This window comes from Typopeltis vanoorti, chromosome 14 (genome assembly GCF_054136105.1).
Source record: "Typopeltis vanoorti isolate ZY-2024b chromosome 14, IOZ_Tvanoo_1.0, whole genome shotgun sequence".
In the NCBI taxonomy this organism is placed as follows: domain Eukaryota; kingdom Metazoa; phylum Arthropoda; class Arachnida; order Uropygi; family Thelyphonidae; genus Typopeltis; species Typopeltis vanoorti.
Window position 1 is genome coordinate 38,639,924 of NC_143562.1, and position 16,935 is coordinate 38,656,858.

At 37.7% G+C, this 16,935-nt stretch overlaps 1 protein-coding gene across 3 annotated transcripts in view; it reads right to left on the minus strand.

Annotated features, from left to right (window-relative positions):
- The window catches only part of Sms (spermine synthase), a 250,094-nt gene that overhangs the window by 98,764 nt on the left and 134,395 nt on the right, over window positions 1–16,935 (minus strand). For all 3 annotated transcript variants that reach the window (XM_090403753.1, XM_090403752.1, XM_090403751.1), the window contains exon 6: window positions 2,317–2,492. In XM_090403753.1, the coding sequence (XP_090259879.1) occupies window positions 2,317–2,492 (176 nt within the window). The remainder of the gene's footprint in view (window positions 1–2,316; window positions 2,493–16,935) is intronic.

The following is a 16,935-nucleotide window of genomic DNA, read 5'->3' on the forward strand; positions in this document are numbered from 1 at the left end:
TTCTATGTTTTTGTTTTTTAACATCTTTCTTAGTTTCTGCACTCAATAATTTCCAGGAACACAACCTAGAAATACATGTCTATGGTGCAGTTGGAAATTAAACACTTCTCAACTACTAGGATCATGGCCTAGAAAACTGACTGGAAGAAGTCAGTTTTCATACCACTACATAAGAAAGTGATATGAAGGCAGGAAAAATTACAGAACTATTAGTTTGATATCTCATGCAAGCAAAATTTTATTGAAGATCATGCTAAATAGGATTGAGGCCAAAGTTGAGGCAGAGATGCCCGAGGAACAAGCAGGTTTTAGGAAAAGTAAGAGCACCAGAGATCAGATCCTTTGCCTTAGACAGATCATAGAAAAATATAAAGAATTCAGACTCCCTCTGGTAATGTGTTTCTTAGACTACTCTAAAGCTTTTGACTGTGTTGAGCATGTGAAACTGTGGGACGTAATGAAAAGAATGGGTTTTTCTCAACACACTATCAGGTTGATAGCCAACTTGTATAAAGAGCCATGGTAAGAACAGGTGTTGGACTGACTGACTGGCTTCAAGTTGAAAAAGGAGTTAGGCAAGGATGTTTACTTTCTCCTCACTTGTTTAGTATATATGCGGAGGACATCATGCGTGAAGCATTGGATGAGCTAAGGACAGGAACTAGGATAGGAGGTAGATTGATCAGTAATCTGAGGTATGCTGATGATACAGTACTCCTTTGTAATGACATGGAAGAACTAGGACTAATTCTTGACAAAGTTAACAAGATCAGTAATAACAGAGGACTTCAACTCAATTCTAGCAAGACAAACATTATGGTTCTCAAAGGAAATACAAACAGAGAAGCTCTTGAGAAACAACTGTACCTTAATGGAGAAAGAATTGAGGAAGTCAGCAGGTTTGAGTACCTGGGATCCATTATTAATGTGAAGAATTGCTGCTCAGAAGACCTCAGAAAAAGGTTAGGAATGGCTAAAACAACAGTCAGAGACCTGTCTAAAATCTGGAAGGATTGATCTATCTCCATGGAAACGAAGTTGAGGATTTTGGATGCAGTTGTTTTTCCAATAGTGACTTATGGATGTGAGACTTGGAACCTAAAGAAGTCAGATAAGAAACGGATATCTGCTTTTGAGATATGGTGTTACAGAAGGCTGCTGAGGATATCATATACTGAAAGGCATACAAATGAATGGGTGTTAGAAAAGATCAGCAGAACTTTAAGACTTCTTAAGGATATTGACAGAAGAAAGTTAAAATATTTTGGACACATAGAAAGGATGAAAGGGGGACTTCTCAGAACAGTAATAGAAGGTAAAGTCCTTGGAAAAAGAGGCAAGGGTAGACCATCAATGAGATGGATGGAGGCGTGTGTGGAGTGACTGATCTTCAGAGAGTTGAGGCTGCCAGAAAAGTAAACAACAGGACTACATGGCAAGGCCTGGTGTGGCACATCACTGAGCATCGGAGAGACCATACGGCATCTGTAGATGCCCAGTGAAGATAGTAGTAGTCAACTACAAAATTCTATTTTAGTCATAGATTTTTTTGTTCTTTTGCTCAAACTAAAACAAGCTTTGTACATATGAATTAAGCATATTCTAGCCCATCACAATTTACAGATGTTCCAAATATTATTAATACTATTTTAAATGTTAGACCCCATACATGAAAGGGAGGTTGGTCAACTTATAGCATGTTAGTAACGTGTAGGGAAATATGTCAAGTGTTTCAATAAAAACTGTTTAGTAAACAGTTTGGTTTGGATAGAATTATGACTGAAGTCAACTATCAAAGCCAATATATTATTGCTTAAATGTTATGTTTTCAGCCTGTTTGTCTGTTTCACAAGCTGAAAAACACAAATTTTAAGGAGAAGTCTAATTTCATGAGAGCAGATAGCTCATCTTCAGTTGAAAAGTCCTTACAAAGGAACTTTGTCCTGGATAGGATTTGAACTGAGTATTTCAAAGGAGAAATGTTGCATCAACCTTGCAGCTGAACTAGGAGACAGTTATAAAAATATATGAACCAGTAACTTAACAACAGCATTAAAATCTATTAATCAGTAAGTCCTAAAATTTCAAGTACATTATATTCTATATTTTATGGAAATAATAATTATCATTATATAATTATATCCTGAATTTGATCAGGAATTTCACTGTTTCAATTCAGAAAATAAATCACAATATATATTTTAAAAAATTTTAAGTGAGTTACAAATTTCTTTTTTACTTACTTAAATGACTAGACAAGCATTGTATTTGAGGAAAAAATAACATATTAATTATACAAAACAAAACTATACATACTTTGTAAGTCATCAAGTAAAAGACAATTGCCAATTGAAGGGGAATGGAGGATTTTGATATTCTGGTATGATGAATCAGCTTCATATATAATTTTATCAAAGTCATATTCTATTATGCGTTCATCAGATGTTGTAAAGTAACACGGAACTTTATTACCACGTTTTACAACAGGGACCCTGTAAAAAAAAAAATCTAGTTGTATAAAATTCTATAGAAAAATAATCATACAAATTACAGGTGATTAATTAACATCTAATCTTGTTTTAATTTTAATTTCAGGTATACTACTGGAGGTTGCATTTTCTCCAGTAATATACCTGTTACTGGAGAAAATTTTAATATTTTACCCAAAAATAATTGATTTAAACAGTATTAATGTTTATAACAGAAGCAGATAACCTCCCCATTAAATAGTCTCATGAGTATTGTGAGAATGAACTTTAGCAGCTATTACTGTTTGCTTTATTTGCTAAATCTGGTTTAGCAAGCCATACATTATCTACAAAACCCAGGATTCAGTGGCAAAACAAAGTGTTACATAAAAGTTATTTTCTTCTGGAAAGACTGTACAAAGAAAGCTGTGAAGCACACACATTCACAATCCAAACCTTAACAAAAACAAGTGCCTTAAACTTTCTCAATTTCTGGGAAGTTATACTGATTAATACTCACCATTTGTGTGTTCCATAAATTGTAATTAATTAACTGTTTATATTTTAAAATATTTTGGAAGTTTATTTTTCACTTGGTTAGACTATAATAAATTTAGTTTAATCCTTAATCCAAGTGTAAGCAAACAAAATTTGCACCTGAAAATATCTTCAGGACTGAGGTAAGGTAGTGCAACACCAGGCAACTCTGAGCAAAGTGGACCAAGCTCTCATCACTCCTTGTCTCAGTATCTCCCATAATGCAAAGCACATCTCCTTGCAGACATGTATACTGATATGCATTAAGGGAAGGGCCACTACCCAAACTGGTTTCAACCTTTATTGAGGTCTCGTCAGTGGGAGGCAGACCCAAACGTGGAGATACTAAGGCAGAAGCATTATCTATTATAGTCTAACCAAGTGAAAAATAAACTTCCAACATCTTTCTCTAAATCCAGAGTAATTCAATAATAAGGTGGTACACCTGTTGGCAACTCCTATAGGTAAATATGACCTCTCCTATTGCTTCTGCCTTAGTATCTCCACGTTTGGGTCTGCCTCCCACTGACGAGACCTCAATAAAGGTGGAAACCGGTCTGGGTAGTGGCCCTTCCCTTAATGCATAGCACTATACATGTCTGCAAGGAGATGTGCTTTGTATTATGGGAGATACTGAGACAAGGGGTGATGAGAGCTTGGTCCACCTTTGCTCGGAGTTGCCTGGTGTTGCACTACCTTACCTCAGTCCTGAAGATATTTTTAGGTGCAAACATTGTTTGCTTACACTTGGATAAAGGATTAAACTAAATTTATTATAAAAATATTTTATTAACTAATTTATTTTATTGGAATTATTTCTGGATATCTATTAATGTAGATGGAGCTATTCTCCTGCAGCCAGTGGTGCATATAATATTACACACTTTCAATTGAATTGATGTTGTCTTTTTTGTGACTGTTTTCCTATAAATGTATTGAAAATGGCTATGAAACATAGCTGAAAATTCTACAAATAAAAATATTTAAATTAATGTATGTGATTATGTTATTAATTAGTTTAATTCTTCAACTTACATCTCGATTTTTAGATCAACATTCAGACAGCTACAGTAAACTTTTTCTTAGAACTATGAATCTTAACAAACTTGAAAGTAAGATGACATCTCTTAGATAAATGGATAAATGATTTGTATAAAAATTGAAATTTCAAAGAGGTGGAATGTAATGTTAAAGTCAGAAGAAAATATGAAAGAAGGCAGTAAACCCAAATGAACATTAAGAGTCATACAAAGAAAAGATGAATCTATAAAAATAAAAGTGAAATAAAACAAGTAATTTAGAGTTCCATTAAATAAGCAAAAAAGGATAGTGGTGAAAAGGTGGCATTGCAATGAAATAAAACTCAATTGATATACTCTTGATGTGAGTATATTTATGGTATGTTGGCCATTCTGATAACTTGTTTACTTCTACACTTATTACAATACTACAGTTAATATATTACTGCTTTACAAGTTTTGTAAACTTCAACTTTTAACTTTTATACCAATGATTTCAACAACACTCCTGCTATCATAGGCACACAATGCATTCATATCTCCAATTTTTTGTAGTTAAAGAGAGATAAGAAACTTAACCAGTCAATTTAAATAAATCATTTACTCCAGGCAGATTTTTTTAGCTGGTTTTTTAACTTAACTACTAATCTGTCATATTTTTAAATCTTTCAATTCTAATACAATTTCTCCACCATGAAATGGACCTTCATTCACATTTGTTAACCACTATATTATAGTGGTTATCACAAGTGTGGTAACCACTATAAAATAGCAAATGCTTATAATCACCACATAAAGTGTGACAATAATACCAGATTATTATCAAGAGGAAATTCTTGAAGTTCAGTTTTTTTTTTTTTTTTTTGAGGTTCAGTAAGAAAACAAAAGTCATCATCGTCATCAGCAATTCCTGATATATATACCCTCGGTGGGGGAAATGATAGTATTACATGAAAAAGTTACACCATTAATAACTTCTGATCAACCATTTTCTTCCAAATTAATCTGTTATCTGTCAAGATTCCAATATTATCAGATTATATTTTTGTCTTTTAAGGTTTTTTTTTTTAAATAACGAAACATGTGGTGCAACCATAATTAAAAGAAACACACGTATTAACAACAGTGAAAATTATTTAATTGTAAATATTTCATCCTAAGTATCTTAGGACATCATCAGTACAATAGTTTAAAACAATAATAGGAATAACATACAGTTAGGGCGCATGATTACAATAGAATCTCATTAAACGTGTATAACATGTTACAGGAAAAAAAAAAAAATTAATTATTTAACACAAGTTTGTATGACAATTTCCCATACTTTAGGAATAGTAAGAACGTCATTGCAGTTTAAGTTTGGTCTGTGTAGTAGGGCTTCAGAACTTTTACAGAGATCTTTATATAAACATGAACGTTTATACAAAGAAAGTTCTGAAGCCCTACTACACAGACCAAACTTAAACCGCAACAACGTTCTTACTATTCCTAAAGTATGGGAAATTGTCATACAAAATTGTGTTAAATAATTAATTTTTTTTCGTTTTTTTTTTCTGTAACACGTTACGCACGTTTAATGAGATTCTATTGTAATCATGCGCCCTAACTATATGTTATTCCTATTATTGTTTTTACTGTACTTTACTGTACTGTACTGTATTTTTACTGTACTGATGATGTCCTAAGATACTTAGGATGAAATATTTACAATTAAATAATTTTCACTGTGGTTAATACGTGTGTTTCTTTTAATTAAGGTTCTTTTTACAGTATCAATCTATTAATATATTGATCATCTTCTGGGGCTTTTTACTGCTGAACTGACAAAACGCACTTGTTTTGTTAATCTTTCCTCTCCCATTCAGTTTATTATTATTATTATTATTTTGGGCGACTACAGGGAGTCCTTAGACTCATCGAGGGAGGCCCTAAACATCATGTTCACACAACTATACGACAGTCTCACAGTATCTATCATACCTTGCCTTGAACTCGCTCACCATTATAGCACCCACAACAGACTCTGGCAGCTTATTCCACTCATTTACCACTCTGAAAGTAAAGAACCCAGCTCTAACACCCCTGCTAACCACACTCTTGCCCAGCTTCCATAGGTGTCCCCTAGTTCTCCCACCACCAGTCCTGATTTCAAAAATATCCTCTGAATTAATCCTATAGAACCCATTTAGCAATTTGAATGTCTCAATCATATCTCCCCTTTTCCGCCTCTCAACTAGTTTCTGCAACCCACAAATCTTCAACCTGTTCTCATATGGTTCATTCCATAGACCTGCTATCATCTTAGTCACTCGGCTCTGGATCCTCTCCACCTCCTCCCCATCAAGAAGGAACCGAGGTGACCAAATCTGGGCACAGTAGTCGAGATGAGGTCTTATCAAGGCTCGGTACAGAGGTACAATAACTTGCTTGTCTCTGCTCGTCAAGGTATTTTTCAACAACCAAGTGAGTTGATGAGCTGATTTAGCTACTTTTACAATGTGCTCCCTAAATTTCATCTCCCTATCCACCAACACTCCCAAGTCCCTGGCCTCATCAATCTCCTGGAGTACAGTTCCACCAATGTGGTATACTGCTGCTAATCTTTCACCCCAAAATGCATAATCTTACATTTTGTCACATTAAATTGACATCCATCCATTCTCCTTAGCCCAGAACTCCAATCTATCCAAGTCGTACTGCAATATTTTGACATCTTCTGCATTCACTATTGCCCTACCCAACTTTGCATCATCAGCGAACAAATGAACTGTTCCACTTAGATCTTTCCCTATATCATTAATGAACAGATTAAATAGCAGTGGTCCAAGAACAGAACCCTGCGGCACACCACTAGTCACAGGCCGTCTTTTGGACTCTACTCCTGAATAAACTACTCTTTGATATCTCTCCATCAACCACCCACCTATCCATCTCACCAACCCTATATCCATTCCCATATGTTGTAGTTTATGGATTAGAATTCCATGTGGTATCCTGTCAAATGCCTTTGCCAGGTCCAGCAGTATCACTGTAAACCCATTATCCTTATCCAGTTCAGCCGTCAATGTGTTATAAAACTTGAGCAAGTTACTGAGGCATGATCTACCCTTCACAAAGCCATGCTGTCCCCTGTACAGTATCTCATTTTCATCAATCCATTCCTGTATTTTCCCCTTGACTACTTTCTCCAAGACCTTGACAACAACTCCTGATATGCTGATCGGCCAGTAATTTGCAACCGTAGTCTTGGATCCTCCTTTATGCAGTGAAACTATTTTCCCCTCTTTCCACACCTTCGGGACTAAACCAGACCCGAGACTCAGATTAAACAACATGGTCAAGGGTACTGATAATTCCTTAGCCGCTTCACGCAAGACCTGTGCCGGTATACCATCCAATCCCACAGATGTATTCACATTAAGGTTCTGTAATAGACTATTCACCTGTACTTCATTCACCACAATTCCCGTATAAACTAATGGTTCCTTCATTTCTTCAATGTCACCACCTGGATGATATACTTTTGCAAAGTGCACGCTCAGTAACTCCACTATATCGACTGATTCAGTGACCTCCTTACCACTGTCATTCCTTAAAATCATTTTGCCATGTACAGTTTTTTCTTGCTTGCAGCATAATGAAAGAACTGTTTGGGATTCTCTTTTGCTTGCATAGCTAGTTTCCTTTCATAATCCACTTTTGCTTTTTTTTTTACCACACTCGTTACCCTTCTGGCCTACACTTTATACCGTTCGTGTGCCTGCAGGTCACCCCTTTCTTTAAATTCCCTCAACAGTTGTTTCTTTTTTTGCAGCTCAAGCTTAATGGTGTTATTCATCCATTTAACCCCTACTTGTTTTACTATTCGGACCCTAGGTATACAATCAGCCATAACCTCCTGTAAATGCTCCTTGACCACTTCCCATGCTCTATCGACGTCCAGCCCTTGCAGTTGTACATGCCATGGCACTGAACCAAGCAATCTCCTAAGCTTGTCATACTTGCCAGCATGGTAATTCCACATATACCCTGTCTTAATCAAAAATTCTACACCTTTAGCCACATCCCAGGTCAAGACCTTATGATCACTCTCACCAATAGGTGGCAACACAGTGTGTGTAAGAGTTTAAGTGACCATACCACCCTAGATTAGCTCTACTAACACATTCCTGAATGCTAACAATAGCAAGTTCTTTCTGAATATCCTCATTTTTAATGTGCTACTGCCATTGATGTTATCTGTTCACTCCACTAATCTTTCTTAGAATTCTCATATTATTAGAGGTCTCTAGTCTTTGATCAAATGTTTTATTTCTAACCTAGCTCTCAAGATACATAAGTTAAAATTGGTTTGAACACTGTCTTGTATACAGCTAATTTAGTGTTTTTACTAATTTATTTTTTATTCCATATAAATTTATTCAGCTGACTTCCTACCATACCAGCTTTAATAATTCTATTTTCTATTTCCATATTTAATTTACCATCTTCAGTAAAAATTGTGCATAAATAGCTGAAACATCTTACATGTTCTATAGGTTAACATTAAGGATACAGTTGATGTTTTCAATATTTCTGCCTATTTCTATCATCTTTAATATTTTTATTGCTGATTTGCATACCAAATTTATCACAACATCACAACAGTTATTCAATTTAGTCAGGAAATCTCACAGACTTGTACTGGATTTATTCATAAGTATAAAATCATCTGCATAAACTAAGGAGATAAGATTAACTTCACCAATTTTGATATCAGATTTAATACCACTTTCCTTCATAATGTGATCCATATAGATAATGAATAACAGAGGGGATAATGTACATCCTTGTCTGACATCAGATTTAACATTAAACCATATTCCTGTACTTCCTTCAATTCTAACTGCTGATTTACAATTCAAATAAACACTACATACTGCTTGATATAATGCTCCATTGACACTATATAACTGTAGCATTTTGAATAGCTTTCTCTTGGCACTTTGCCATATGCCTTTTCCAAATCTACAAAACTTAATACAGATCTTTGTTATATTCCCATGATATTTCTCAACTATTTGTCATAAAGTGAAAATCTGATCCTGACAGCCTCTATTTAGCCTGAATCCAGCTTGTTCTTCATCAAGCTGAATTTCCACAATTTTTCTTAGCTGTTTCTCAAGTATATATGCATAAATCTTACAAGGAACACTCAGTAGAGAAATACCTCTGTAATTCTCACATGCAGTTTTATTTCCCTTTTTACACTTGGGTGCTATAAGAGCTCTGCTCCAATCATCTGGAATTTGACCCTCTGACCCAGGCCTTCTGAATTATGCAATGCAGTCACAGTAAAACTTTTATACCTCCATATCTGGGCATTTCTGGTTGAATTTCTTCATCTACTCCACCTGCCTTTTCACATTTTCGGTTTTTGATGGTTTTTTTCTACTTCAAGTATTGATATGTATTCGTGTATACATTCCTATTAAGTATTATCTACTATCATTGCTTATTTCATTTAGCAATCTCTCAAAATAATTACTGCAGACATCGAGAATATATTTATCTTCAGTTTTCATGTCACCTTCATCATCTCCTTTTACAGAAAATTTTTCTCCATTTCTAAGCTTTTTCAATAGCTACAATATAAGCCTCTAGAATATTTTGCCACCTTCCTGATATTTATTTTCTATATTCTTACCCAAGTCTTCCCATGACTTTTATTTAGCTAGTTTTACACAGTGCTTAGCTTTCTTACATTTTTCTCTGTATTCTCTAAGAATACAAGCTGACTTATTTCCCAGGCACTTTCAATATGCTTTCTTCTTTTCCTCAACTGCCTCTTTAATTTCCTGAGTCCACAATGGAGTTCTAATTTTTCTGTCATTATAGATAACCTAACCATATGCCTCTCTGGCTGAATCAATCAATGTTTTCTTAGGATTTGCCACTGAATCTCAATGGTTTGGTTCTTGTTTTTTTTTCTTAATTTTTTCTTCAATGATATTTGTGTATTTCATTCTACAGTTCACTTCTGAAAGCTGCTCAACCTTGATTCATTTTAAAACTTTCTTACACATTCTTCTTTTCAACATGAAATTCAATTTTATATTGCTCAAAACTAAATAGTGATCACTTCTTATTTCAAATCCTCTGTATACTCTTGTGTCCTGAACCAGTGGGGAAAACACTGCTATCAACTATAACATTGTCAATAAAACTTTTCTTAGATGTAGAAAGTATTTTTAACTTGGGTATAATTATGTTAAAGATACCAAGCAATTTTACACCTGGTTTTACTCCATTTTTCCCAAGTGAGCAAACCGACAAAATGCCACGTTTGCGCCTGCAATTGATGCAAGACTCGCTGATCCCACAGGTAGTGCAAGACCAAGGCAACTCATGGTAAAGGTGGAGCAAGCTCTGATCACTAATCTTAATATTTACCCTTAATGCCAAAACACATCTCCAAGAAGGGGATGTATGATGTTTTGTATTAAAGGCAAGGGGCCACTACCCACACCGGCTTTGACCTTTATTGAGGTCTCATCAGTGGGAGCCAGGCTAGAAATACCAAGATTTAGTAATGCAGAGCTTATAAGTATTTTACCAAAACAAGTTACCATAAGGTGTTTTAACCTTATTAAATAAAAATCTCAGGAGGAGATCTAAATGTAGAAAGTATTTTTAACTTGGGTATAATTATGTTAAAGATACCAAGCAATTTTAAAACTGGTTTTACTCCATTTTTCCCAAGTGAGCAAACCGACAAAATGCCACGTTTGCGCCTGCAATTGATGCAAGACTTGCTGATCCCACAGGTAGTGCAAGACCAAGGCAACTCGTGGTAAAGGTGGAGCAAGCTCTGATCACTAATCTTAATATCGATTGCAGGCGCAAATGTGCCATTTTGTCGGTTTGCTCACTTGGGAAAAATGGAGTAAAACCAGGTTTAAAATTGCTTGGTATCTTTAACATAATTATACCCAAGTTAAAAATACTTTCTACATTTAGATCTCCTCCTGAGATTTTTATTTAATAAGGTTAAAACACCTTATGGTAACTTGTTTTGGTAAAATACTTATAAGCTCTGCATTAGTAAATCTTGGTATTTCTAGCCTGGCTCCCACTGATGAGATTTTGCGTGCCAAAAGTCGCCGAAGATCCAGAATATCCTTTACTTTATTTGTTCTATTAGTGTTTTGTTTTTGTTGTTTTGTACTAACATTGTTGCATTTTTATACTAATTTTACTAACTTGCTGGTAGTGCGGTCTCCGCACTACAGGATTTTCAGAGTCGCAAGACTCTTAATTTTTTTTCTTTTTACTTTTTAGACGCAGAGATCAACATGAGTAGAGCAGTCTACGTCCCCCCAGGACTAGGACACTTGGAGTGGGGATTCCAGGTTTGGAGGATCCCAGAATACTTACAACCGTTCTTAAGGAGATCATAGGAGTAAATAACATCTTCTCCTTCACCACCCATGGAGGAGGACGATTCATATTCGTAGTTAAAAATGCAGCCACGAGAGACAAACTTCTAGAGGGTTTCCCCGTCCAAGGGAAGCAGGTGATCCCAACCATGGTGGGATCACAGGTTCGGCAGATCAGAATCAACTGCTTCCCCATGGAATACTTAGAGACCGGAGACGACGTGCTCACACAGACATTTAGCAAGTGGGGGAAAGTGAGCAACATAAAGAAGAGCGTCTCAAAGGAAGACCCCACTTGGTACTCTGGTGAGGTAACTTTTACCATGGACATGCGACAACCAGTGCCCAACCTTGTCAACGTCGGCACATCGCGTGTCATGGTAAACTACCCCGGGGTACAGAGGCAATGCTTGCGATGTGGCTCGATATAAGCATTGGGACGTGGAGAACTTCTCGAGAAGCTACCCAGTCACCAGCTACTGGTGCTTTGGGGATGCTCACTTGTGAAGGGTGGGGATACTAATTCGCCCCCCAATCGCGGGGAGGTTCTTCAACGTCCAGAAGGACGCCATGGGACGTCTAATAATGGTGGACTGGAAGTATGGTGGCCGTACCATCCGGCTTGTTGCAATATACGCCCCGAAAAGCCCATACCACAGAAGCGGTTTCTTCTCTGCCCTTGAAAACTACCTCTTGGGAGCAGAATACCTAATAGTAGCCGGGGACTGGAATTGTGTGGAAGACACACGTTTGGACAAAGTAGGTGGGAACGCAAACTCCGGAACCGCCGCTCTAAAAAGATACTGTGTAAATTTTGATCTTGTCGATGTCTGGAGGAGGAATAACCCATCGAAGGTAGAAACAACGTGGTGCCGTGGCCAGATATCAACGAGACTAGATAGGGTGTACGTGTCCCAAAACTTGGAACAGTATGTTCAAAGGACACGTCACACCACAGCACACAACATGTCAACAGACCACAAATTGGTCATTTTAAAAATTACACTCCAAGAGGTTATGGAAACAGCCAGAGGTCCTTGGAGGCTTCCTCCTACCTTTCCCAGTCTTTTTAGCAACCAGCTACAGAAACTCTGTGATGAATGGACAAACATCAACTGGGACTGGGAAAACTGGCTGCACTTTAAGTGGCAAGCTAAGGAACGGTTTCAAAAATGTGGGTGCGAAAGGGTCTATTAACAATGTAAACGGCTGAGGGATCTCTACAGGGAACTCGGCTGGTACCGGTCAAGCGAATGGAGCGGAGTTCCCTGCGGACATCTTATCAGACAGGTAGAAATAGAGCTGCAGCAAGAGCAGCAGAGTAGAGTCGATGACCTCGGCTTTCGCACAAGACTATCTCAGAAATTTGGAAACACCCTCCGCCGCATTCTACAATCAACAACGGGTGGCAGCAAACGATGAAAGAACGATTTACCAGATCGAGGAAAAAGGCCAGATTCTAAATTCAACCCATGAAATACTCCGTCACTTTCACCAGCAGTATCTCGGCATCTTCGCTGACCAGCAGGGCATGGATGACTTCAGTGAGTGGGACGTCAAACGTTTTCCCGAGCATCTTAGCGCCCTGCATGACAGGCTGATAACTGCAGCTGAAATAAAAGCCACGTGCAAAACGATGAAGACAAAAAAGACCCCAGGGCCAGACGGACTGGGGATAGAATTCTATAGATCTATCTGGGACCTTGTACTGCCAGCACTAGTAAAGATCTTTAACGAATTCCTCACTTCGGGAAACATCCCCGAGGAATTCGCTAAGAGCTATAAAATCTTTATCCCCAAAAAAGACCGAGATCGGACCTTGTCAAATAACTGGCGTCCCATCTCCTTAACTAAACTAGACTATAAACTTTTCGCAAAAATTATCTGTACATGCATTAAGGGCAGAATAGAAAACATAATAACAAGTTCACAGGTCTATGGAATCCCAGGTAGATCTATGGAATTTAATCTCTTCCTGCTAAGAGACCTAATCAGACTGGCCAAGGAAAAAAAATATCCCCTGGCACTTCTCTCCACCGACCTGGAAAAAGCGTTCGACAGCGTCAGCCACACGTACTTACAGGACACCCTAAAAAAAGTAGGCATAGGCCCGAGACTTCGGCATACAATTAAACATATGTACGCGGAGGCCTCGACACAACTGTCTATTAATGGGTTTCTGACAGAACCAATCCGTATAAAGAGAGGGGTTACGCAAGGCTGCCCACTAAGCCCCCTTCTCTTTTCCCTAGCATTAGAACCCCTCATCAAAAGAATAGAGAACACCCCTGCAATTAATGGTATTCCACTGCCCCAAGTCTCCAAACAGTGCAAAATAGTAGCATATGCAGATGATGTAGTGGCCACACTCAGAGACTCTGAGTCTATCTGCATCTATCTTGACATACTGCAAAACTTCAGCATAGTCAGTGGTCTCTGAGTTAATGCACAAAAAACCAAAATCAAAAATTTTGGAAATTTCCATAACACCGGACTTCCCTACGGTTTAGCGCTGCATACGCAGCCGCTAACAATACTAGGAGTTCCCTTTTCTGAGTCGCTAGCTTTACCAGTTAAAAAATTACAGGAAATAAGTACGGAAAAGATAAGTCTATTTAAACCGACCTTTTTCTCCTTTTATGGCAGAGCCACAGTGATAAAAACAATCATTACCCCAATGCTGATGCACACAGTCAATATCACAGGCATCACACTGCTACAAGAAAACCAATTATCCAAAAAACTCATAGATTTCTTCTGGAATGAAAAAAAAACATGAGGTTAAAAAACAATACCTGCAACTAAAACATGAAGAAGAGGGGTATGCTCTGCCTGATCTCAAAAGCTTGCTTTATGCAAATACATTCAAAACCGTACAGAAGGCCTTAAACTCAAACAATATTTCAGGCCTCCTAATTAGATATTTTATAGGACTTTTCCTCCCCCTCTTTGGAACCACGGACTATGCTGGACCCCGTGCAAGGGTTGTGCCCAAGTGGTACCGCACACTAGTAAAATCACTCACAGTACTTAGAGATAAAGGAACAGAAATCCTCACACACAAACCCAAAGCAGTATACTGGGATTTCTTCCAACTCTCCAGGCGTGATACACCAAACCTCGGGACAAACAATGCAATTCTCTTTAAAAACATCAAGAATAGCTGGGGACAGCCTTTTCATCGGGATCTGGCCTGGCGAATAGCTTATGGGCGGCTCCTGGTGAAACAGGTTAAATCTAGGTACGTACCCAGTCCGTGCGATCCCTTTTGTGATGTCTGCCGGGGCGTGGAAACGGTGGAGCATTTCTTTTATTTTTGCCCACCAGCCCAACGCGTCTGGCAAAGACTGAGCACAGCACTGGGAATCCCGATGCTATCACTAGAAGAGGTCATACACCTGCAATTCCCGCCATCAGTCAACAAGACCCAAAAATTCGCCATTTTTTTAATTAACATCTTAAAGTATCACATCTGGAAGGTACGGAAAAAATCCCAGGTACGGGACGCAAATTTAATGTACGCAGGAATAAGGAAAGGTTTCTTTTTTTATCTTCCTAAATTTCTTGCGCAAGAGAGACATCTACTAGGCGACTTTAAATTTGTGAACAAATACTGCAAACCACCGAAAATATGCTTTCTTATACAGGGACGCACCAAGCCCTGTATATTTCTTTAGTATCTCCAAAACTCCACCTAACTCTCCCTAGGAAAAGTAACAACCACTCTGTTCTTCCTCGCCACAAAGCTTTCGCTGGCACGGTTTCCTTTACTCCAAATAAGGGGGGTAGATCTGAGAACCTGGGCTGCGAAGGCTTACTGTGAGGCGGTGCTGCTCCTTGTGAGCGGCATCTCCCGGGCCAGTCTTCTACCCCATTCTAAGTCCCAGTGGTACCAGGTCTGTAAGTTCCTTATTTTGTTCCCTTTCAGTTCAACTGACCGGACCTTAAGTCCTTTAATTTTTATGTAATTTAAAAAAAAAAAAAAAATGTTCTTACTGAAAATACCGTTTTCAAAACAGGTCAATGGATCTCCTTCATAGATAACTGACAAAATTATTAAGGATAAATTTATAAGTGAACTTTAGTCAAAATTTTTATGGTTAAATTTTCTTTTTTTTTGAACAGATAAATTGAGAATATGTGTCACAGATCAATTAGCCATATAAGGCTAAACAGGTTGACTGAGGCCTCTTTTACCTCCTACTATCCTACTCTATCTTTCATTATTCTCCTCTCTTACTGTTTGCTGACCCTCAGCATGCTTTATTCTCCAAAGGCCTATGATGAGAGACATGAACTCCCATTCGACCTCAATAAAGGTCGAAACTGGTCTGGGTAGTGGCCCCCTTGCCTTTAATACAAAACATCATACATCCCCTTCTTGGAGATGTGTTTTGGCATTAAGGGTAAATATTAAGATTAGTGATCAGAGCTTGCTCCACCTTTACCACGAGTTGCCTTGGTCTTGCACTACCTGTGGGATCAGCGAGTCTTGCATCAATTGCAGGTGCAAACGTGGCATTTTGTCGGTTTGCTCACTTGGGAAAAATGGAGTAAAACCAGGTTTAAAATTGCTTGGTATCTTTAACATAATTATACCCAAGTTAAAAATACTTTCTACATTTAGATCTCCTCCTGAGACTTTTATTTAATAAGGTTAAAACACCTTATGGTAACTTGTTTTGGTAAAATACTTATAAGCTCTGCATTACTAAATCTTGGTATTTCTAGCCTGGTTCCCACTGATGAGACCTCAATAAAGGTCGAAACCGGTCTGGGTAGTGGCCCCTTGCCTTTAATACAAAACATCATACAACCCCTTCTTGGAGATGTGTTTTGGCATTAAGAGTAAATATTAAGATTAGTAATCAGAGCTTGCTCCACCTTTACCATGAGTTGCCTTGGTCTTGCACTACCTGTGGGATCAGCGAGTCTTGCATCAATTGCAGGCGCAAACGTGGCATTTTGTCGGTTTGCTCACTTGGGAAAAATGGAGTAAAACCAGGTTTAAAATTGCTTGGTATCTTTAACAAAACTTTTCTTAGTTCATGCATCTTCTCTCCAAGTGAATTTGTGCACTTATTTATGTTGGAACAAGGTGTTAGTAATACCTAATCCATGTTCTGAACAGAAATTCAGTAGCATTTACCATTATTATTTGCTTTGATCTTTTCTCCAAATTTTCCCAAACAAAAGTTTATGCAAGAAATCAGTTTTTCATACAAGAGTAGGTGATGTTATGAGTTGTCCACAATATCTACTATAATCTAGGGTACATTGTTTACAAAGCATCTGCTGCTTGTATCTAATGATAACAATCATTATAAACTTCGAGACATTCATAACAAAAGCCTTACACTCTGATTTCTTGCTGTTCCTCAACTGGGCACAGATAATCACCATGTGAGTCCTTGGCTCCCTGGAGATCTCAGATGATGATGATAATATAATAATAATAATAATAATAATAAAAAGGTGGAATTAATGTCACAA